At 32.3% G+C, this 23,191-nt stretch overlaps 1 protein-coding gene and 1 long non-coding RNA gene across 6 annotated transcripts; one reads left to right on the top strand and one right to left on the bottom strand.

Moving 5' to 3' along the window:
• Positions 1-1,230: 1,230 nt before the first annotated feature.
• Positions 1,231-5,587, top strand: LOC112729915 (copper-transporting ATPase PAA1, chloroplastic-like). 4 transcript variants are annotated; one of them, XR_011874845.1, is made up of 6 exons: positions 1,231-1,571; positions 2,048-2,211; positions 3,045-3,105; positions 3,239-3,501; positions 4,318-4,879; positions 5,164-5,500. XR_011874845.1 is itself a non-coding variant. In XM_072222189.1 (6 exons), exons 2-6 carry the CDS (start codon positions 2,110-2,112, stop codon positions 5,179-5,181), a joined length of 714 nt encoding a protein of 237 aa, XP_072078290.1. In that variant the 5' UTR covers positions 1,231-1,571; positions 2,048-2,109; the 3' UTR covers positions 5,182-5,587. The 4 variants fall into 4 exon arrangements, 3 of the variants coding, with proteins under 3 accessions (XP_072078290.1, XP_029146295.2, XP_072078293.1); XM_072222189.1 differs by having other exon boundaries at positions 4,318-4,587; positions 5,164-5,587; XM_029290462.2 differs by having other exon boundaries at positions 1,433-1,571; positions 2,125-2,211; positions 4,318-4,587; positions 5,164-5,587.
• Positions 5,588-10,539: 4,952 nt separating this feature from the next.
• Positions 10,540-21,527, bottom strand: LOC112757909 (uncharacterized). Of its 2 annotated transcripts, XR_011867334.1 has the most exons (6): positions 21,334-21,527; positions 21,189-21,243; positions 20,943-21,101; positions 11,672-14,080; positions 11,364-11,581; positions 10,540-11,270 (listed from the first exon to the last, which is right to left on the bottom strand). It is a non-coding gene; the product is annotated as an uncharacterized lncRNA (long non-coding RNA). The 2 variants fall into 2 exon arrangements; XR_011867333.1 differs by having other exon boundaries at positions 11,364-14,080.
• Positions 21,528-23,191: the final 1,664 nt, after the last annotated feature.

Raw genomic sequence — 23,191 nt, 5'->3', positions numbered from 1 at the left:
ATTATTATATTTTATAATGTTTTATACTACTAAGACCAAAATTTAAAATAGTATCATTACATTAAGTACTAGGTGCATTTATTTTTTAAAAAACAAAACCCACAAAAATTAAAATAAAAACATATTAAATACTTACCATTAATAAAGTACTAAGTGCACTCATCTTTTTTTTAAACTTTCTATCCATCTCTTGATGAATTGGATCTTCATGTATAACTTTAGTCAAAAACTAAAAAAAATATTTATATCTTTAGTTCTTTGTTTTTTTGCATTTTTTATATATATCTTCATTTCCATGAAATCGCTTCCTCCACCATTTTATACACTGATTTAGACTTTTGCACAACTTTTTGCATTCATATAATCTATTTCTTGATTTTTTTGATGATGTGTCGTAGGCTTCATTGCATTTTCTATGACATGTTTTAAGATTATAGGCATCATCAACACTTGGAACCACACGAATAAAACTGTCGAATTTACCATTAACATAAACAATTGTTCCAATTATCAATATTATTAGTACATAAAGCACATCATATTTAGTCATATCTCTTTTTTTTATGTAATTACAAGAGTTCATGATAAATAAAATTAGGCTTTATATAAACCTAGAATCATTGTTAATATAAAACGTAAGTTAAATTGATGGTCATTTCGATCCGTTAATTAGATAATAACATATTATATTAAATACCACGTAGTATGATGATGTAGTAAATTAATGCCAATATTTAAGTTCTCAAATCTTTATTCTTATGTCGAAATATTTATATTATTTGAATATCAAAATCGATGAATTTGCAATAAATATTTTCAGAATTAATATATTTTATAATGTTTTATACTATTAAAACCAAAATTAAAAGTAGTATATATCATATCACATCAAGTACTAGGTGCATTTATTTTCCAAAAAACAAAACTCACAAAAAAAACATATTAAATACTTACCATTAATAAAGTACTAAGTGCACTCATCAATATCTATTATAAAATATATAATATTACACATTTAAATTTTTTTATTAATCAAGTCTAATTAATAATAAAATTAGTCTAAAATAACAAAAATCAGTTATAAATAACATACATTATTCTGAGTATTCTTATATTTAACTTAGTTAGACTTAGTTTATGAAAATACTTAAATGTATAATATCTTTTCCATATCCTCTTTGTATCTGGCTTATCCATGCTTATATGCATCTTCCCTGCACCATTTTATACATCGATTTAGGCTTTTGCAAGACTCTCTACATCTTCGTCCCCAGACCACCCGCTAGTAAGGTATCTACACCCTTATAAGGCATGGTGCCACATCGATTCGTCCCCAGACCACCCGCTAGTAAGGTATCTACACCCTTATAAGGCATGGTGCCACATCGATTCGGGTTCTGCCTCTGATACTATCATATAACAGTCCAGACCACTCGCTAGCATGATATTGTCAGCTTTGGTACATAAGGCCTCACGGTTTTGCTTTTGACGATAGGGATGCTAGCCGAAACTTCTCACACTCATTCATCAAAACGCGTCATGTTAGAGAAAGATATCCACACCCTTATAAGGTATGCTTCGTTCCTCTTTTCAACCGATGTGACCTTACAGCTTTCGATAAATAAACCGTAGATCTAACAGAAACTGTGGTTCCAAAGTTTCTACAAATTCAAGAAATTTTTATCAGTTTTATCGTTTATTAATTTATTTTTGGCGTCAAAGCTCACTCCCACTTCTTTTAAGTTGTTGCATTGTGGAAATTCAGATGTCAGTTTTGAGTTTGGGTTTCTATCCGTGAAAGTTTTTTGGGGTTAAAGTGATTGACAATGTTTAATATCAATTTGTATTGGATTTACCTTATGTTTAATAGTTCAAGGATTAATTAATAAATATCCGTATTTACCTTATGTTTAATAAGTAAACAGATGATTGTTTCTGAGAAATTATTTATTTATTTGATTACTGAGTTTGTGCTAAATAGGGTTTATTGAAACTTCAACAACCTGGATAAGATTTCTTTTTTTTTTTTTGAAATCAATGATTTTAGGAGTTCGATTGAAGATGGTTTGAAAGGGTAAAGTAGTAAGAGGTGAGCATTTACAAACTTTGATGTTTGGTGAACAGGACCTACAGTTCAAGAACCTTCACTTCTCTCATCATGGTCCTGCACGACCATTAATTGAAGCTCAAACACAACTGAAGCACAAGAAGGTAAACTGAAACTAGACTCCCATTATGACTCATCAATATTATTAGATCAAAGCTTATAGTAGCAATTGCAACTATGCATCTTGTGTTTATTTTGATTGCATAAGAATTAGAAACCAAGTGTGAAGAATTTATTGTCCATTTGTCAAAGAAATTAGAATGTATGTAGTTTAGGAACAATAAGATCATAGCTTTAGGTTTTATACTATAAATACAGTTTTTAAATTGGCTATTAAAAGATTGGAGGCATTGGAGGATGCCATTAAAAGCATCAAAATTGTCTTGACAACTTATTTAGGAGATTGGTAAAAAGTAAAAACCAAAGTGTCTCTTTTAAACATTATGACTCAATAAAGCCTACTTACTCATTCTTATCTCGCTAAATCCTACAAAAACTTTCAAAATTTAAGAGATCTCTTGAGGGTTAAAAGAACTGATCTCTTTGATATGTGCATTTTTAATCAAGTTGGGTATTGTTTGAAACAATGGCTTTGACATGTGTCATTCAATTATAAGCATTAAAAATATATTCCTTCCAATTCTAAGTAGAGTAGCTTAAAGTGATAGAAAGGAATGAACAAAGATTCCTGCTACCCCGCTTTTATCTTATTTCTATATTAGATTAGAATATGGAATGATCAACTTTTTTTAATCATGTGAAAAATATGCAAACTAATTTAGCAAATAACTGGGAAGAATGACTGTATTGTGCTACCCCTCTAAATTGCTGCTACAAGTTACTCTTTTGAGTGATAATTTCTTTTGCTAAATTAAAATCATATCAGCTTTCTCCATTGGTATGGTTGCTTGACTATCCTGCTCTTTCTTAAGTGCAGACTCTCATCCAAATTGTTGAAAGAAAGATGGAGGAAAAGCGCAAACAATTAAGAGAAAGTGGTAAGAATCTCATTGAGTCTTTTCTATAAACCAAGTGTAGCGATAACAGCCTACTTCTGATATATCTGACTGGTTCTCCGAGGATTTATCTGCTTTCTAATCTTAATACTAATCATCATTGTGCTGTTCTAAGGTCGCGAGCTAGCTGTTTCTTGGGCTCTTTGTGCTGTTTGTCTTGTTGGCCATCTCTCTCATTTCTTTGCAGCCAGGGCACCGTGGATTCATGCATTTGATTCTGTTGGATTTCATGTGTCACTGTCTTTGTTTACATTGCTTGGTCCTGGTCTCCAGCTTATCTTAGATGGACTAAAAAGCCTTCTTAAATGGGCACCAAACATGAACACCTTAGTTGGTCTTGGGGCCTTGTCATCATTTGCTACGCTGCTACCAAAATTGGTAAAATGTTCATTTGAACTTTAGCACCAACTCTAGCTATGCTTTGTTGCTCAGTTACACTTGTAAAAGTTAAAGAAAATGGAAAACTAAAATCCCATATTTTGTCATTTACTTATGACTTCTAAAGTTATGGCTAATTGATGCTTGATAAGACGAGTTTTCAACTAAAAATTGCACTATAGTCATCTTCATTTATTTATCATTTTATATATAAAGAAGACTATAAGATAGCAGCATTCGTTATCCAGATTCTAAAAATAGAAACTAGGTAAAGTAATTAATATGCTATATCAATTAGGGTGGTTTGGTTTAGTGTGATATTTTCCTATTGAATTTTGGCCAGCATGTAATCAACAGAGGAAGGTGAGCCATTGGATGAAATCTCACACCAATCTCACACCATCAAATCATCATTGATGGCTAGTTGATGGCTAACAATCACAAAAATTGCTGGCCCCCTAGCATTGCTCTTTTCTATAAATCAAACCCGCCAATGTAGGATCCGATTTATGTACACCCTGTTTACCTTTACCTATAACAATGCATGTTTAATCTGTATTCTTTATCTCATTTACTTTATGGTGCTGGTTATAATTTTATTTTTCTTTTTGGTTTTGGATAAAGACTAAGAATGGGGGGTGTCTCTTAAGCAACATGCTCACTGTTGGTGTGATGCTTCTTGTCTGTTTTCATTTGGCATATTAGTCCAAAGCCAAAAAGTATATTTGTTTCCTCAAATTATACATATATACATGTGATGGCAATCGATTTGAGTTTATATATCTTTGGTCTTAATTATAATATTTTCTAATGCAGGGTTGGAAAGCTTTCTTTGAGGAACCAATTATGCTGATTGCATTTGTCTTGTTAGGAAGGAATCTTGAGCAGAGAGCAAAAATTAAAGCAACAAGTGATATGACAGGACTTCTTAGTTTACTACCATCAAAAGCCCGCCTTCTTGTTAATAATGGAAAAACAGAAGTTGACGAATTGAATTGTAGGTCATTGAGCAATATGATTGTTAGGGACCTCAAAAACCTGGAGAGTAAATTAGAGAAAGGAATTAGCAAGATTTGTTCCATAAAGGTATTTGAATTCTAGTTAGGATACATGACTTTTGATAAGATCTCTGAGGTATGAAGTGGCATATGAAATGAAATGACACATTATAGCTTTATGGATGCATGCTTATTTTTTCTTCAATTTTTACATGCCATTTTGTGTTGAATTGTTCATCGTTCTTCTGTGTTTTGATTCTTTATAATAGTGTAATTCTTCGTGATAACTTACTACCCTCCAAAATTTTCCTGGAACCTGTGAAGACAAAGCATCCATAGATTCATTATGAATCAAATATATATGCTTCTTCAAGAAGGGAGTAAGTATATATATGTCTATTTCTTTCATCATTGTCTGTGCTAAAAGTCTTAGGTACTACCTAATAAAAAATTTTCTCTTGAAAAATGGTTTCTGCTTTCTCAAGTTTGAAAATTTTAAATGATTGTTGTCCAGAATCTTCTAGTCTTAAAGCAATCAAAACTATGAATTTTGAAATCATGCATTTATAGTAAAATCAAATAATTAAGACTCCAAATTTCTCATAAAACAATCATGATGTTTTCTTTTGATTGAGTAATAATCCAATTTGGTTCCTTATTGAAGCTGGGATTCTCCACCTAAAGTGGTTTGGAGTTGAAGGAGACTACAACAGTATGGCTATTGACCTTCTTGGACCAAGCTTGGAAGATTTATTCGATTATTGCAACAGGAAGTTTACATTGAAGACAGTGTTAATGCTTGCTAATCAATTAGTAAGTCTACATGTTAACTATTATAATTAAACAAGAATCACATGATATTGTGTAGTGTAGTGTAGTGCCTTTGATTTTGACTGTTGGATTCCTTATGGTTATGAATTTCTTTTCTTTTTATTTTTTGAATTTTTTACTACTTCTTTGGTGATCATCTTCTATGAATTCATTTGTAGAGTTCTGTATCATGGGTTAGTTTAGCTTATAGTTCTATAACCTCATGTATGGACAAAAGATTTCCCATTCTTTTATTGATCTTTGTTGCTTTTTTGTAATTTGCAAAACTGATGAGGTAATCAACACTCAATTGATGATTTCTTGGTAAATTTACCAAAAATGGGTCAAAAATTTTTCTCCATATTTTAGCTTGAAACAGAGGTTGTTATTGGCTTATTTGCATTACATTTGCAGCGTGTAAATTAAATTATTAGTTTTGTTATAGAATTGTAATTTTTTTTAATTATAATTATAGCATGTAAATAATTCATGTAAATCAATAAAAAATTAATTCTTTATAAACTTTCTTATTTTCTCCTTTTTTTTTTTAATTTGACAAAGAAATAGGCCACGCTTTGAATGCGTGAAAAAAGGTTCTAGCTGGTAAGCCACGCTTCAAAAGCGTGATTGTATGTCTCCTATTGGCACGCTTTCGAAGCGTAGCCAAAACCAACTCATTCGGCATGTTTCTAAAAGCGTGGCTATATGTCCACTTTTCGGCATGCTTTAAAAGTGTGCGAAAAGATATTGCTACACTTTTTTGCACGCTTTAAAAGTGTGGCAAAAGCCTATTTTTGTAGTGCGATATACCTATAGATTTGTTACCAGTTAAAAATGAATTTGTAATGACATTTTGCAATAATATTGCAACTAATTGACTACATATTATTTAATTTCCTCGCAAATTAGTGACTATTTCATAACTTTACTTTCTCATTTCGAATAACTTTGGTTTAGCGACAACATTCCTATAAATTTGATTAAGGATTTTCAAAGATTAGCTATAAATTTGCTACAAAATGTGACAGATTTGCGATCATATTAGCGGACAACTTGCGATGAGTTAGGTTCGAAAAAATTCCTCGCTAATTAGCGTCAACTAAGCATTCTATTTCGTCTACGAAGTTAGCTTGCATTTAGTAATGACATTGCTGCAGTAGAGTTTGTCGCTAATTAGCGACTACTGTTTAGTGTATTTCTTCTATGGAATTAGCGTTAACTTTGGTGATGGATTTGCGACTATCTATTCGGTAGCTAAAAATTTTTCTGATGAATTAGCGACTATCGTGTTTGCCTCACTGATCTGTGACTTGTAATTAGCAAGGAAAGCATTAGTTGCTAGGCGGTAGCTGATCCGTCACAAATTATATTTTGCGTCAAATTAGCAACGATTTTTACGACTCTTATTGTGGTAACTAATCGGCCATATTCTTGTAGTGAAACTATTAGTACGCTTTTAAAAAGGTCACATTCGTAAGTGTACTGATTACTTTATCACCACATTTTTGTTGATCTATTGACACGCTTTATTTTTTATTACATTTTTATTTATTGACATGCTTAAAAATAGAACCATATATATAATCTTATAGCCACGTCTCTAGCTCTGTTCTTGCTTTCCTGTCGGCACGTGCCTCTGCTAATGCTTCAACCTCCATAGCAGCATAAGGAAAAATATTTAATTTATGTCTTTAATATTTTTTAAATTGTCTATTACATGCATGATTGTTCATTCTATTTACATGTCTAATACTTTAAACATTTTGATTGTGCTAATAGATTAAGATTTTAATTTTAATATATTGACAATATAGAACATTTATTATATATATTATATCTGTTATTTTAAATAATTATTTACATAATTAATAAAATAATAATTATTTTTATTAATGTGACGTTATATAATTAATAATTATTTGATAAAACAGTGCATCAAAATTTATAAATTAATAGTTAAAGTAGTCCAAAATTACACTTGTTTAATTTTTCTCTTTATTTTGTTTTGGATACCTTGGTGTCTAATTTTTAATTAATTATAGTATTTAATTAGCAAGCCTCCACTCAACCACCCGGGGGCGGGTGCATGAACTTGAGTACAAGAATCATTAGTCATTACACCTATTTAACATAAACATTTAGCAACACACACATATATATGCTTTAATTTGGTTGTTGCGACATTTATTTGCATCGGTGGGTAGCTAAAATATTTTTATTTTTTTTTGCTGACCTTTATACTAATACGTGATTAGATAATCAACTCATATATTTATTGAAATAAGTATTAAAGATTTGAGTATATAATAATATATTAATCAATAATAAATTTTTAAATAAAATTTGAATTAAAGGTAGATTAACTTTTTATTATTACATTAAAATAAAAAATGTATGATTCTGTATTGAATATACACTTAAAATAATTATTAAATTAGTTATTAATATAAATTATATATTGAAACATAAAATATATATTAAAAATAAATTAAGTAATACATATATTTATATGGAAATATATAATAATTAATTTAATAGTTTAAATTTTTTTAATAAAGAATTCAACATTTCAACCCATTCTTCTATGCATCTCTCAAATGTATCTTTATTTCCACCAGAATATTCTTTGCACCGTTTTATAACAAGGTTTGTCGTTTTGCACAATGATCTGCAATTTTTCCATCTATTTTTTGATATTGGTGACGCCAATTTGTCATAGTTTTGGTTGCATTTGTTGTAACATGCTTCTAGATCTAAGCCATCACCCACAGTTTTTGGAAACGATGGTTTTTCATGATCACGAATAAAGTTATCAAATTCAGCGATAACAGGACAAATAATTGTTCCAATTATCATTATTATTATTATTACATAAAACATATTGTGTTTAGTCATTTCTCTCTCTCTCTCTTACAATTACAAATTCATGATGATAAATGAAACTAGCTAGGCTTTTTATAAGCCAAAAATCATTGTTAATATTATTAATATTATTATATACAGTATGATTCTCTAATTAATTAGAATATTCCTTGCTTAGTTTGTGCTCCTTCCCTATTCTAAGAGTAGTAGTGAATTCATTAAAAATGAATTTGTTAAAATAATAAAGGGTTATCAAATTACTTGACTCAAAATATAGTCGAAAAGATTGCAAAAACTTTAAAAAGTTAAAAATGTATTATAAATGTTAAGTATTATATGTATAACAATAAGGATAAAAGAAAAAACAACTTTTTTTTACTTATTTTTAAAAAGGTTAAATTTGGTTAATAGTGAAATTTGTCTTTAAAAAGATTATTTATTTTTTAAATGGATTTTTAAATTATTTTTTAGTCATATTAATTATTGAAAGATAATATATAAGTCAAATTGATTCTTCCGTCAATTAGATGATAACATGTTACATTAAATGCCACGTGATATAATGTCATGGTAGGTTAACCTATTTAACTATTTAAAATTAGTTTTCTATTTTTTTTTAAATAAAGATAATGCACGCATGCTCATCCTATTTTATTTGTGTCAGTTTAGTTTACTTAGAAAAATAATTAAGAATAAAAAATAATTAAATTTTAAATTTTAATATAATGTGGAAATATTAGACTTTCAAAAATTTAGGCTAAAAATTAATTAAAGGCAAAAGCATAATTTTATAATATATTCTTGGACATCTACTGCATACATTTTACCTTTTTTTATATTGTTCTGTACTTACTTTGAATCGTATGCCTTAACATGCAAACGAGCACTACAACAAAACAGTATTTTGATGACGGTTTTTTTTAATGCTTGGTGACGGTTTTAACTGTTGCTAAATGATTTTGCGACGGCTAAAAAAAGCGTCAGATTTGAGCGTCGCCAGCTGGCATAGTGACGGTTTTGGACCACCGTTGGTAAGGAGTATCGCTAAATTGTTTGTGACGGTTTTTAAAGTATAAAACCGTCATTAATTTGTAACACTTGTAAAGATGTTTTTTATACTGTATTTCGCGACGTTTTGAAATTGTCGTTAAATTACTAAATTCTGTCAGTTTTTAGGAATATTTAGTGACTATTTAAACCATTACTAAGTTATTAGTTCTTATGACAATTTTTAGGCATATTTAGTGACTTGTTAAACCGTCACAATATTTTTAGTGACATTTTTTTATTTAAAACCGTTACTAAGTTATTTATTCCTGTGACACTTTTTTCCTGTATTTAGTGACTGTTTTAAACTGTCATAATCTCTCCAACATCAAAATTTCTATTATCAAAAATTGAATTCTCCATAAATGACATTATTTTTCAACAAATTCAAATTCAATCCCCCAAGTTTTACAGAAATAGCAACAATGTATTTCAAAAGTTGAATTCTACAAGTTTTAATTACATAGTAATAATCCATATGTAAATTCAAAAAATTCCAACTTAATTCAAACTTGTAAACCTAACAATTCAATCATAAAACTCCTTTAAACGTTGGATGGCCTGTGTTGTTGAGGTTCATGATTGGCAGAAGAATATGGTCTTGTATGTGTAGGTGATTCAAAATCTGCAACCTACAATTGAAAATAAAAAATATATATATTTTAGGAAATATTTTAGAAAGATACTTAACAAAACAAAAGTGTTATACAAGAGGCTATGATTACAAACTACAATCATTTTAGAAGTTGTTGATGACGAAAATTAAGTACGCAAGTCTATAAAATTAAGTATAACATATATCCTTATCTTACCTCAGTAGGAAAACCAGGTGGCAATTGACCCTTTTGATGATTCACAAGAAAATTTACTTGTTCCTGTAGCAATTGTACTTGTAACTTCAAGTTTTGATATTCAGTTCTTGATGGTCCACTAGTTGTAGTAGATTGCATAGACTCTCTTGAGCAGGATAAGGATCTAATCATTTGAGATGGACGAACACCAACTCCCATACCTCTAACATAGCTTGAATTCTCTTTGCCAAATACTTTAACATATGCTTCATTTTCAGAAGCACCCTCACCAATTTCCTTTTGTAAGTTTTTCTGAAGTGATTCATAGACAAATAATAATGTTACATATGTAATATTAGTCCAATAGAATTTATCAATCATTTTGCAAAGAAGTACTACGATTTTATTAAGTAACAAGAGTACTACTATTTTAAAGAACAAAATCAAGCATTCAAGCCTGAAGATAGATCGCTTTACTTTAATTTAATTACTGTTGTTGCTATATATATATATATATATATATATATATATATATATATGTTGTTAAGTTCATGGCGTTTCCTAGTAAGTGTTTTTGAGCCAATAGTGTGAGGAATTTTTAATTGTTGCCGATTTATAGCATTCTTTTCACACAATTCCTGCACATTAACAAGCATAAAAGTTAATGGATCTTAAACACAAATAAAAACTAACAAATAACAAATGTGTTTACCTGAGTTTTTGGACTCAATCTATATTCCAAAAATGCAGCCCAATGGTCTTTGGGAATTCCAATTGGATTCAAATTAACATTTGCATCCCAACTAAGTTCCGATTTATAATGCTCATTGAATAGCTTAAATCTATTATTCTTCCACTTATTTCCAAGATTTGACAAGATATACCTTTTGTGTTCATCATCATTAACAACAAATATTTTCTTCAAAAAAACATAAATATGTAGTTAGTATACAAAACTTAAGGTAAACATAACAAATAATATTTTTCAAAACAAAAATATATAAAAAATAGCATACCTTAATAGTATTCTCAAAAATAGCATCTTTATATTGCATTGGAACTTTATGCCAAGTTTTGTACATTATAGAAAAATTATTAAAATTACTTGCAATGAGCCCCAAAATACCTCCCAAGAGTCCACCGGATTCTCCAATTGGCTGACCACTTCCATTCCATTCTATAAGAACTCGTTTCCTACTATGATGAAGGGAAAATGCATCTTTTACCTTAAGATGCATACTCTTTTCAACCCCTTGTTCATCTAAAAAGAAAATAAAAGAGCTATTATTTAAGACAGCTAGTAATTGAAAACAGATTATTTGAACTAGTAAATTAATAAGAAAAAATAACATACCTACAACAATAACAGACCATGTGGTGTTCCACTTCTTTCTAGAAATAGCAACTCCATCTACCTCTTCATTATTAAGAAATCAGCATCTGATAGGCTATGACTATGAAGTTCATTTTGAATGGATGAACTTTGAGCTATATGCTCTTGTTGACTCTTGCCTTTAGAAGATGTTAACTTAGAATGACTTGGAAGATGTCTTTTTTCTCGTGCCAAGATAACTTTAAAGTAAAAGAATTAGAAACCTAATTAAAGAAATTAGAAACTTCACAATATTTTTATCATAGTATGCTAAAAGAGGAGATAGTTACCATTTTCATAATTTGAGAGATGAACATTTTCTCTAGCATATACAACATTCGGTTCAATATGTTCATCTTCTTCCTCTTCGAATTGTACAAGTCTTCTCCTTTTAATACCTGCAATAATATAAAAAAAATAAGAAAAAACAATATTAGGGGATGACACTTTAAGAATTGGGTAAAATTGAAAATTGAGATATGATCATTTCATCTTGCATTAGGGGATGACACTAGTCTAGCATTTTCAATATCTTTATGGGATTTTTTAGGACTTTGATACTTTTTTATTAGCCTTCTTCTCTTCATACCTGTAAAAAATAAAAAAATACATTTTTTTGGGGGGGCTATCTTTCAAATGTACGGCTAAACTTTTCAGTGGTACGGAGTCAAATGTTAGAAAATTCATTTCTATTTAGTGGGGAAATTAACGCCTCAAATGGTACAAGAATCCTCGTATGCCCCGGAAGATAGATTATTACGAGCTATACTTGGAATTCAGGTATCCTCCAAAAAAAGATTCAAAAGTAGTTGTTGGTGGAGTTGAAGTCACCAAATTCTGAGGAGTCGGTATCAATTTAAGTCTAATTGCTCCACATATAGTTCCTCTAACCATATTTTCTAAACGAACCAGAGCCAATCCGAATTGATCTTGTAAGAGATCTGCTACGGAACGAATACGTTTATTTTTCAAATGATTCATATCATCAAGTGTACCCATTCCAAATTTCATTCCAATCAAATGATCGGCAGCAAGAGAAAACTATATTACTTAAATCAAAGAATAACAATCATGTATAAGTTCACACTTTAAGAATTTGGTAAAATTGAAAATTGATTGAGATATGATCATTTCCTCTTGTATTAGGAGATGACACTAATTTAGCATCTTCAACATCTTTGAGGAATTTTTTAGGACTTTGATACTTCTTTATTAGCCTTCTTCTCTTCATACCTGTAAAAACATAAAAGAAATAAGAGAAAATTATATTACTTAAATCAAAGAATAACAATCATGTATAAGTTCACACTTTAAGAATTTGGTAAAATTGAAAATTGATTGAGATATGATCATTTTCTCTTGTATTAGGAGATGACACTAATTTAGCATCTTCAACATTTTTAAGGAATTTTTTAGGACTTTGATACTTTTTTATTGGCCTTTTTCTCTTCATACCTGTAAAAACATAATAAGAAATATAATTAAAGGAAATAGAGTATGAATAAAAAGAGAATAAATATTATTATAAAAAGTAAAAAAAGGAAATTATATTTTTTTTCTGTAAAAAAAAAAAAGAAAATTATATTTTTCATGGACAAAGATAAATTAAGAAGGTTACAATTTAGGCCCAGAATGTGTCTTTAGTCCAAACTACTAAAAAAAAGGCCAAGAACCTATGATATTCGTGTCACATATTCTAAGAAGTTGCAACAAACACTATCTTTAATTTTAAGAGTAGACTTTCACCAGAACCGAAAAAAAATTTAAATTGAGAATTAAATGGCATTGAGAATAGGTCCATAGTGTTGGCACTGTCTAATAAATGCAAATGGCATTGAGAATTAAACGTAGGGTATTGTCATTGTGGTTGAGTAGTTTAATTCACTCTAGACCAATTTCAAGCAACTGCTATGAATGCGGTTGTTCTCTTTTATTATTAACACCATAGTTCTCTTCTATCTTATATATATATTTCAACTCATTTCAAGCTATAGAAGAACAATTTAATAAACAAATGGTTATTTCATTTTAATGAGTGTTCAGGAGAATTTGTTAATAGTACATACATGAACACATATTACAAGAAAAATGATCATTTTTCACCTTTTAGTGTACTAAATGTATGTATTGAAAGTTTAAAAACTGGCATTTAAAAAGTTTTTTAATTTTAAGAGTAGACTTTCACCAGATTAAAAGTAGTACAATCACATAGTTCTGCATGATTTTACAAAAGGTTTTAGTTATACTCCTGCAAGTAATTTTAAGAGTTGCCACCCTAACACGATGACCATACTCCTGCAAGTAATATTAGTTCATCTCTGAAGAAAGAAAAGAAACAAGTATGGAAAAAAAACAAAACTGTTAAACAAAGACTTTGCATCTTCAAATGATGCAATCAGATCAATTATAATATAAGGTGATTCTCATGAGCAACAAAAGGAACCGAATATATGTATTTGAACATGCCTGAAGTCTCTTTGCAATGGCAAGAAAAGGTTGTATGTCACCCCTAGTTCCAACAAGTATGACAATTTGTAACTGGAATTGATGTTTTTTCTTCACGAATAAGATTTTCACTCGCTGTTAACTCGTAAAATGACTGGAATTCTAGCAATTTTGAAGCAACAGATACAACTTCTTTCTAGATCAACTTCAACAGTCCCATCATTTTGTATCCTCACAAGGTCAGCAATTAGTTGCTGTGAATCAAAATCAGAAAATGTTGTGAACTTATTTATCACAGGGAAAATCCAATGCATAAATAAAAAACACAGAGCTTAAAGTCAATAACAAATCTTCAAAGCATAACCATAAGTAATAACCAAAACACATGTTGGGAACCAGAAGGCATTATTGTTTTCTAGAAGTTGTAAGACCCAAAACTTTTGAAAAGTCTTATTATGATCAAGTCTCAAATCATATGGTTATTTATAGCCTTAATTTCAGAAATTATTTTATTAAAGATAATTAAGGCAAGTTTTGATTTATTGGATTTGAGATAAGTTATGATTATTATCCAATTTTATAATTATTGGATTATTTTCTATATTTAAATTATAAAGTTGGCAGTTATGAAATAATAAGAATTTTATATGATTTGGACTAAGTAACTAATATTTTAAATATTACTACTGCTATTTTGAAAAAATGAAGAGACTAAGTATATTATTTCTAATTATTGGATTTGGGCTTTTTATTAAAAATAATTTGTAAAATTGATGAGCAAATAGTATTTTTCTATATACATTAGTATTGGATTTAATTTGAGTTTCAATTACTATATTATCCCTACATTTATTTAAAATTACCTAAACTATCCCCTAGCTTAACACAAACCCTAGTTTTCTAAATGATGAAACCCTAATTCCCATGCCTAGCAGTCGCCACACTTTCTTCCTCCCTTTAGCAGACCTGCAACACAACAACTTCAAAAGAGAAAGGAAACAGAAGCAGAAAACGGAGAGAAGGGAGAATGCGCCGGCCAGGGGCAGGGAGCTCGCTGCCGTCGCGCTGTGTAGAGCCGCCGCCCGTTCTGACTTCTATCAAGCTGTCCCGCCACTACCGCCGCTGAACAAAGGAGAGTAACCATCGCGAGGAGCCGCTGCCATCCTTGCTCGTCGTCTCCCTTGGAATGGCCGCCATCGAGGGCCAGCAGAGGGAGAGAGAACGAGTGCGAGTCAGTGCCACCACCGAGAAGAGGAACCGTGCTATTGCCATCAAAGACGTCGCCGGAGGAGAGCACGGTACCGTCGCCGCCGCTACTCGTCACGCATTCACCTCTAGCCCGCACCGTCGCCAGTCGCTCGAGAGAGAGAGACGCGCCGTGAGGATGAGGCGTGATGGTGGTGGTTGTTCTGCCATCCCACTGCCGTCGCCATAAAAAATTGCCATCAAGACCGCCACCCTCCTAGCTGCTGCAGTGGTTGTGGTCCACTATATGGCCGCCGGAGAAAATCGCCGTGGCCGCTGAAACCACCGCCGGTAAAGGTCCTTGCATTTGGTTCTCATTCCTTCTTACTCCTGTGTTTTTATGGTCATGACGTTGTTGTGCAGTCGCAGTTGTCGGGGTCTTTCATTGCCGCTGCTGCGTGAGGTGACTGCTGGGGCCGCTGCCTAAGTTTATGGCCGAGCCTCTGCCGCTGGAGAACACTCTGATAGTAAGGGTTTTAAATTTGTGGTTCTTGTCATTTTTGGGTTTTAAGAAGGTTTTGATGCTGCGTGGTTATTATAGTTGATCCACCGGAGCTTTTGGCCACTATCGGACCTGTTGTCGGGTCGGTTCGAAATCGCAGCTGCTTCGTTTTGTTAATTCGGTGAGTATATCTGGTTTCGAAAGCCCTGCGTTGGTGTTCTGTTCTGTGAAATAAAGTATTTGCGATGTTAATGGTTTTAGGAGTTAGAACCTGGTTTGTTTATGCCGTTTATAGCTGTTTCTACTTTTGAGAGAGCAAGCAGAGCCGAGATTTTGATTGCCGGTGATTTCGGGCTGAGCGAAAAGGAGTCTGTTAATGAGTTTGGGATGTGGTTTCAACATTTTGAGGTGGGAGCGCTTTCCAAAAATTATATTTTATATTGGAATTATTATATATGGATACTGGTGTGAGAAAATGTGTATTTGGTGATTGTATTGGCCTTATGTATTATTCGATTGTGTTGAAAGATTATGAATGTTTGTTTGGATGAATTTGTTTTGCGGCTTTGTGAAATGGAATGTTTGAAGTTGATTTTTTAAAGAGTTGTAATTTGAGTTCAATCCGTTGGGAATTGATTTGAGTTGAGTTGACTCTCTTGATAATGTGAAAGATAGAATACTCTTTGAAATTCAGCCTGGTTTGCTTTAATTGGTTTGGTTTTGATAAATGATTGGTTGCTGAACCGTTTCTTTAAAGCTTTGGAAATATGTTAAATCGGTTGATATTGATTTGATTTTGAAACAGTTTTCTTGAGATATGAAAATGAGATGATTGTTGGATTTAGCTTACTTTTGAATTGATTTCTGGTTTTGAGCTGTTGAAAAGGAATGAGGAACGGTTTAGTTGGGACCCGAACCGGGTGGCAAAAGTTCAAGTTTTAGGGGAGGTGCTGCCGAAATTTCTACAAAATCCTAATCTTGTTTGAAAAGTTATTTAAAAAGGGTTGGATTCGAGAAATTGTATTATTTGATTTATTAAGAGAATATTTATGTTTTCAAGCTTAACTTATTTAATGAACCTTATGCCTTGAGTTCAGCTTATTTAGAAATTGAACTATTTTTACCATTTGAATCACTGAAGGAAAGAATGATGCTCTAATATTGATTTCAATATAAAAAGGAGCTTTTAGTGATTTTAAAGGAAACTAGACTTTTGATTGAGTAATTAAGTTTGAGGCATTTTGGAAGAGGTTAAAAAAATGGGTTCCAAAAAGAAATCTGAAAATGGTTTGATTCAAATGAGCCAGTTCTGTTTCAAATGAGTTGATTTTTGGACTGGATGGGAACTTGTGATTTTGTATGGTTCGGTTTCATAATAAATTCAGTTTTATTTACTTGAGCCAAGAATCTATGATTTTAAGAGTTTCAATGAATTTTAAGGAATTGATATAGATTGACCTTCCCTAAAGACTTGAGACTCTGCCGAGAAACTTTTGTTATAAAATTCCATTATTGGATGGATGATTTTGAATACTTTGAAATAAATCCTTAACTTGCCATGGTTATAGAAGTTTTAGAAAGAGAAAGCTGAAAGTGACTTTGTTTTAAAAAGGGAACTTACTTTGAGTAAAAGTGGCTTATGAGCTTGAGATAATTTGAGAGATGAGATCCTTAAAGCCAAGGCTGAAAAGAGTTGAAACTTGATTTTAAAGTGAATGGATTGAGAAAAGTGATTTATGGCTTAAATATCGATTTTATGAAATTGATGATGTTGAATGGTGAAATTGCTATTTTGTTATAAGCCGAAATGGCTGTCTATGCTATTGAATTATGGCTGATTGCCGAATGAGTTATGAGCCGTATGGCTGGATATAAATTATGAAGTTAAGACGAAGGGTTGTATTTATTGATAAATTGGCTGGTTCTGGATTGAACCGTGAGCCGGATGGCTGGGATGAATGTTGTATGTGAGTATGCTTGTGTTTTCTCTCTGGTTGTAAGGGTGACAGGGCATCGATACCCTCTAATGGCGACAGGGCGCATATAACCTCTAATGGCGACAGGGCGCAGATACCCTCTAATGGTGACAGGGCGCAGATACCCTCTAATGGTGACAGGACACATATTCCCTCTAATGATATTAATGTGCAACAGAGAGACTGTGCCTGGGTTAGCTACCGGACACATCGGGTTGGCTTGGTAACCGACAGATGGTATCATCAGCCACTAGGACAGGCATGTATCATATGCATCTATGTGACATTGTTTGGGTGTGCATATTGTACTTGGTTTGCCTTAGGGATTAACTGCTAATTGTTCTACTTGATATAATTGTTTGTTTGTACTTGAACTTCTTACCTGTGTTTGCAACTGGGACGCTATTGGATTGTGGTGATTGGTTGTTGGTTGGATTGTTTGGGCCTAGGGCCATGGTTAAAATGAGATAGACCGATGGTTGGTTTTGGTTTTGTGTTTCTGGTTTGAAAAAAATATGAAATTCTACTTTGGTTTAGTATAGATAAACCTTTTTGAAAGGCTTTTGAGTTTTTGAGAATTGAACGGTTCCTCTTTCAGAAAAGATTTCCGACTTTACTCTTATTGTAAACCGTTGTTTTTGAAAAGTGGTATAAGACGGTTATTAATCACTTGTACGGTTTATCTTCATGTATCCTATTACAGTAATTCCCAAAAACCCTCTACTGATGAGAACCCTTTCGAGGATTGTAACACCCTACCATACAGAGTATTATGCTTAAGTCATAATTCAGAGATGGCAAGGTATTACGACCTCTAAAATAAAAATTAGTACGTATAGTAGTATGAATAATTGATTATAACTAGGAGCCTTTGTAGAAAAAGGGGTAAACAAAAACCGCAACTCAAAAGCGCAACACTCCGATCGATAACGTAACGAACCAGGATAAACCAACGCGAGATTATATATATACAAAGGAGTGTCAAAAACAGGAATATCAAGACTCAAAATCCGGCTGCGAAGATAACCGGTCCGAGCATAACAATATATACATATGATAAAATAAGGAAACCCCAAAGGAAACCCAAAGGGACACAAATACATAAAACCTATTCTCCAAAATTCTCCCATAAGAGGGGTCATCACAGTTTGTATTATTTAATGGAGATAAAAGTATCTAAGCAAAACATATAAACCAAAACATAGCCCCGAGAACAAAGGATCTTCGCAAAAATAGAAGTCTCCAGCATGCCTCAGCGGGAGACCTCACGTCCTGTATCTGAAAACTACAAAACCCGCATGGGTGAGAACCAGAGGTCCCCAGCATGGTAATAGCTTCCACATATATAATACATAATAATAGAGGAAAGCCAAAGGCAATCCTAAAGCTTCCTCCAGTTAATATCAAAGCTTATAAACAAGCTAAACCATATAAAGGCATCTGACTAAAGATTCTTCAGTCTAACTAATACTTCCCTTTCCAATTCCTTCAAACCTCCCAACCACCAACAGGAGTATAATGTAGCAAACACAGTTATATCAAACAAGGAATATACAAATAGGAACAATTAAGGCATTTAGACAATTAGCAAGTAATATGCAGTCAAATAGGCAATCTCAAACAATTCATATAGTATGCACATGATGAATGCCTGTCCCTAGTGGCTGATGATATCATCTGTCAGTTATAGAGCCAACCCGACAAGTCCTAGTGGCTAACCCTTGGACTGTCCCTCTGTCACGCATCCCCAACTCGAGTTATACTCATCATAAACTTGATCATTATCATGATCTATATCCATCACCTTCACTGGTGAATATTTACGGGGGCGAGCTCATCCGGGTCTTTCACAGTGCCCGGCCACACTTATGACATAGGGTCAAAAGAGCTTCGAGTCTCAACCTGGAGCACGTGGTGGCTAGCCACTGCTACTACCCAGGGAAACTCTCATCTCCAACAGTGGAAGTGCAACATTCACAATTATCAATAATTCAGCATAAACATGCATGAATTCTCATCCATGGATCAACATCCATATCAGCCATCCGGCTCACGGTTCAGTCCAGAACCAGCCAATATTCATATCATACACAGCCATTCCGGCTCATGGTTAAATCCATAACCAGCCATTTCATTTACAATCACAGCCTTTCGGCCCATGGCATAACAAGCACTTCCACCACCATCCTCCGCATCTCACATAATCATGCTTGATCCTCATTGATCATTCATTTTCCCTTGCTTCACTCGCAAGTTACCTCATTCACTAGCCCCTTTTTAATAGCTAGGCATGTCATAATGATATAAGACATAAATGGTGAGATCGGAGGCTTAGAAGTATCAGATTTGGCTTTGAAAACTCAAAAATCAACTTTGGGATGAAAAACAGGGCCACGCGTACGCGCACGCGTGGATGGCCTCAAAACCCATCGACGCGCAAGCGTCATGCACGCTAACGTGTGGATTAATAATTTGCCAATCGACGCGCACGCGTCAACCACGCGTACGCGTGGGTGTTCTCGTGTCCTAGGCACAACACTGGCACAGTTCTAGCATAACTCTTTGGAAAATGGCTGGGCATTGGGTGCAGCACAATCGGCGCGCCCGTGCACATCACGCGCACACGTGGATGGCATTTTCTGGAAGATCGGCGCGTACGCGCCATGTGCGCCTACGCGCAAGGGGTTATTCTGCTAAAAAATTTCTAAGTTAAAAGCTGCAGAATTCACAGATTCAAACCCCTATCTTCCAATGGACATAACTTCTTCATTTTAAATCATTTTTCACCCGTTCTTCAAACGGCATGGACATCCCGGATCAAATTTCATTTCTAAACAGATTTGGTACAAAACAGAGATCCGTAGTCCAAGTTATGTCCCACCAAAGTATGCCCAAAACCATTTTTCATAAAAACCACAATATGCCATTTTCAAAACAAGCCATTTTCAACTCTTTTCCAAATCAATCAAAACATGCCAATTTCATCCCTTTTCTTTGAAACCAATCAAAATATATCAAATTCAACATCAAGCCTCCTCAACTCACACATTGACACATTACCACAAATTACCAAAAGCACTATCTCATCATTTTAACCCACTTCACCCAAGTGGCACAAACTCAAACATATTGACATATCATATACTCTTTCTCATACCAATTCTCAACAACACCAATTCCAATAAATCATCATTGTACACAATTAATATCATACTCACCATCAACATGGTTCAACCCACAATTCAACCATAACCAATCATCAGGCATATATCACAACATGCATATTTCTCATACATCATACCACCAAGGCATCAATAATCATCATCTCATATATGACCACATCATATATTTCAACCATTCAACAACATCAACCATTCAATGCCTATCTTAGGGCCTCTAGTCTAAGTATTTCCTACCACATTACATATTAGATACGGAAAACCGAAACCATACCTTAGCCGATTTTCCCAATCTCAACCGGAGCACTTCCAATTCACTTATCCACAAGCTTTCAAGGCCTCAAAACCTCCAAGAACAGATTTTTCACCACCAAGCCCTTTCTCAAACTTTTCAAAATCACCAATCAAGCTCCAATATTCACATATACACAACCTAAGCCACAATCATCATACCCATATACAACATCTCAAAACCCAAACATCATAAAATCACAAATTACACTAGGATTGAGAATCTTACCACACCCAAGGTCCAAGGAGACAAGATTAACCTTCTCCTTCAAGAGAGTTGGGTCCTATAACATCAAAGAGCCCAAAATCTCAACATTTTTGCTCATAAAACTCGAAAACAAGGCTGGAATTTCGAAGAGCAAGACGTGGCTTACCTCAAGATTAATTGTATGGGTTTTGTAGAGCTCTCCGCGGTGAACGCGTGGCCGCAAACGGAGCGGCAATCGGAGCTCTAGATCAAAAGTTATGGTGGTTTGAAGATCAACCAAGGGAGAGAACTTGAGAGAGTGTTCTTCCCCCCTTTCTCTCTAATTTCAGCGTGAATATGAGTGTTGTGAGGAGAGAGATTGCTGAAAACTAGGGTTTTGGTTTAGTTATGTTGGGCCAAGGGCCCACTTTGGGTCCGGTTGGCCCGGTTTGGCCCGTTCGGTCCAATTTTGGTCCGAATTCTATAAAATTGGTACCGAAATTCTCGTCTCAGTCTCCTCTATCACATTTAGCCATAAAAATCATATTTTAGGCTTTCTAGAATAAATTCTCATTTATGGGTTAATTAGCCGTTAATTAACCGGATTTTACATTCTACCCACCTAATTGGGAATTTTGCCCACAAAATTCAAATGCAAATTACCTGAGAATATTTTCTTTACTCCTAAAACTTGAAGTATTAAATCATAGAAATATCAATTATTTGAATTAAATCACATAAAAATTCTTGTCATTCCGTAACTATTAATTTTATAATTTAAGTATAGAAAATAATTCAATAATTATAAAATTAGGTAAAATTCTAATTAATTTTCAAAACCTGATTTAGTTTTTTATTTAATTAACTTTAATAAAATAATTTCTGAGAATAAAATTTCTAATGAATAAATGAATTAAAATTAATTCTTAATAAGATTTATTTGAAAATTATGGGTCTTACAATTAGTACGCTTTTAAAAAGGTCACATTCGTAAGTGTACTGATTATTTTATCACCACATTTTTGTTGATTATTGACATGCTTTATTTTTTATTACATTTTTATTTATTGACACGCTTAAAAATAGAACCATATATATAATCTTATAGCCACGTCTCTAGCTCTGTTCTTGCTTTCCTGTCGGCACGTGCCTCTGCTAATGCTTCAACCTCCATAGCAGCATAAGGAAAAATATTTAATTTATGTCTTTAATATTTTTTAAATTGTCTATTACATGCATGATTGTTCATTCTATTTACATGTCTATTACTTTAAACATTTTGATTGTGCTAATAGATTAAGATTTTAATTTTAATATATTGACAATATAGAACATTTATTATATATATTATATCTGTTATTTTAAATAATTATTTACGTAATTAATAAAATAATAATTATTTTTATTAATGTAACGTTATATAATTAAATAATTATTTGATAAAACAGTGCATCAAAATTTATAAATTAATAGTTAAAGTAGTCCAAAATTACACTTGTTTAATTTTTCTCTTTATTTTGTTTTGGATACCTTGGTGTCTAATTTTTAATTAATTATAGTATTTAATTAGCAAGCCTCCACTCAACCACCCGGGGGCGGGTGCATGAACTTGCGTACAAGAATCATTAGTCATTACACCTATTTAACATAAACATTTAGCAACACACACATATATATGCTTTAATTTGGTTGTTGCGACATTTATTTGCATCGGTGGGTAGCTAAAATATTTTTATTTTTCTTTGCTGACCTTTATACTAATACGTGATTAGATAATAAACTCATATATTTATTTAAATAAGTATTAAAGATTTGAGTATATAATAATATATTAATCAATAATAAATTTTTAAATAAAATTTAAATTAAAGGTAGATTAACTTTTTATTATTACATTAAAATAAAAAATGTATGATTCTGTATTGAATATACACTTAAAATAATTATTAAATTAGTTATTAATATAAATTATATATTGAAACATAAAATATATATTAAAAATAAATTAAGTAATACATATATTTATATGGAAATATATAATAATT

Source organism: Arachis hypogaea, chromosome 2, assembly GCF_003086295.3.
Source record: "Arachis hypogaea cultivar Tifrunner chromosome 2, arahy.Tifrunner.gnm2.J5K5, whole genome shotgun sequence".
Classification (NCBI taxonomy): Eukaryota; Viridiplantae; Streptophyta; class Magnoliopsida; order Fabales; family Fabaceae; genus Arachis; species Arachis hypogaea.
Note: the sequence above shows the minus strand (reverse complement) of the source record. Positions and strands in the feature narration are given on the sequence as shown.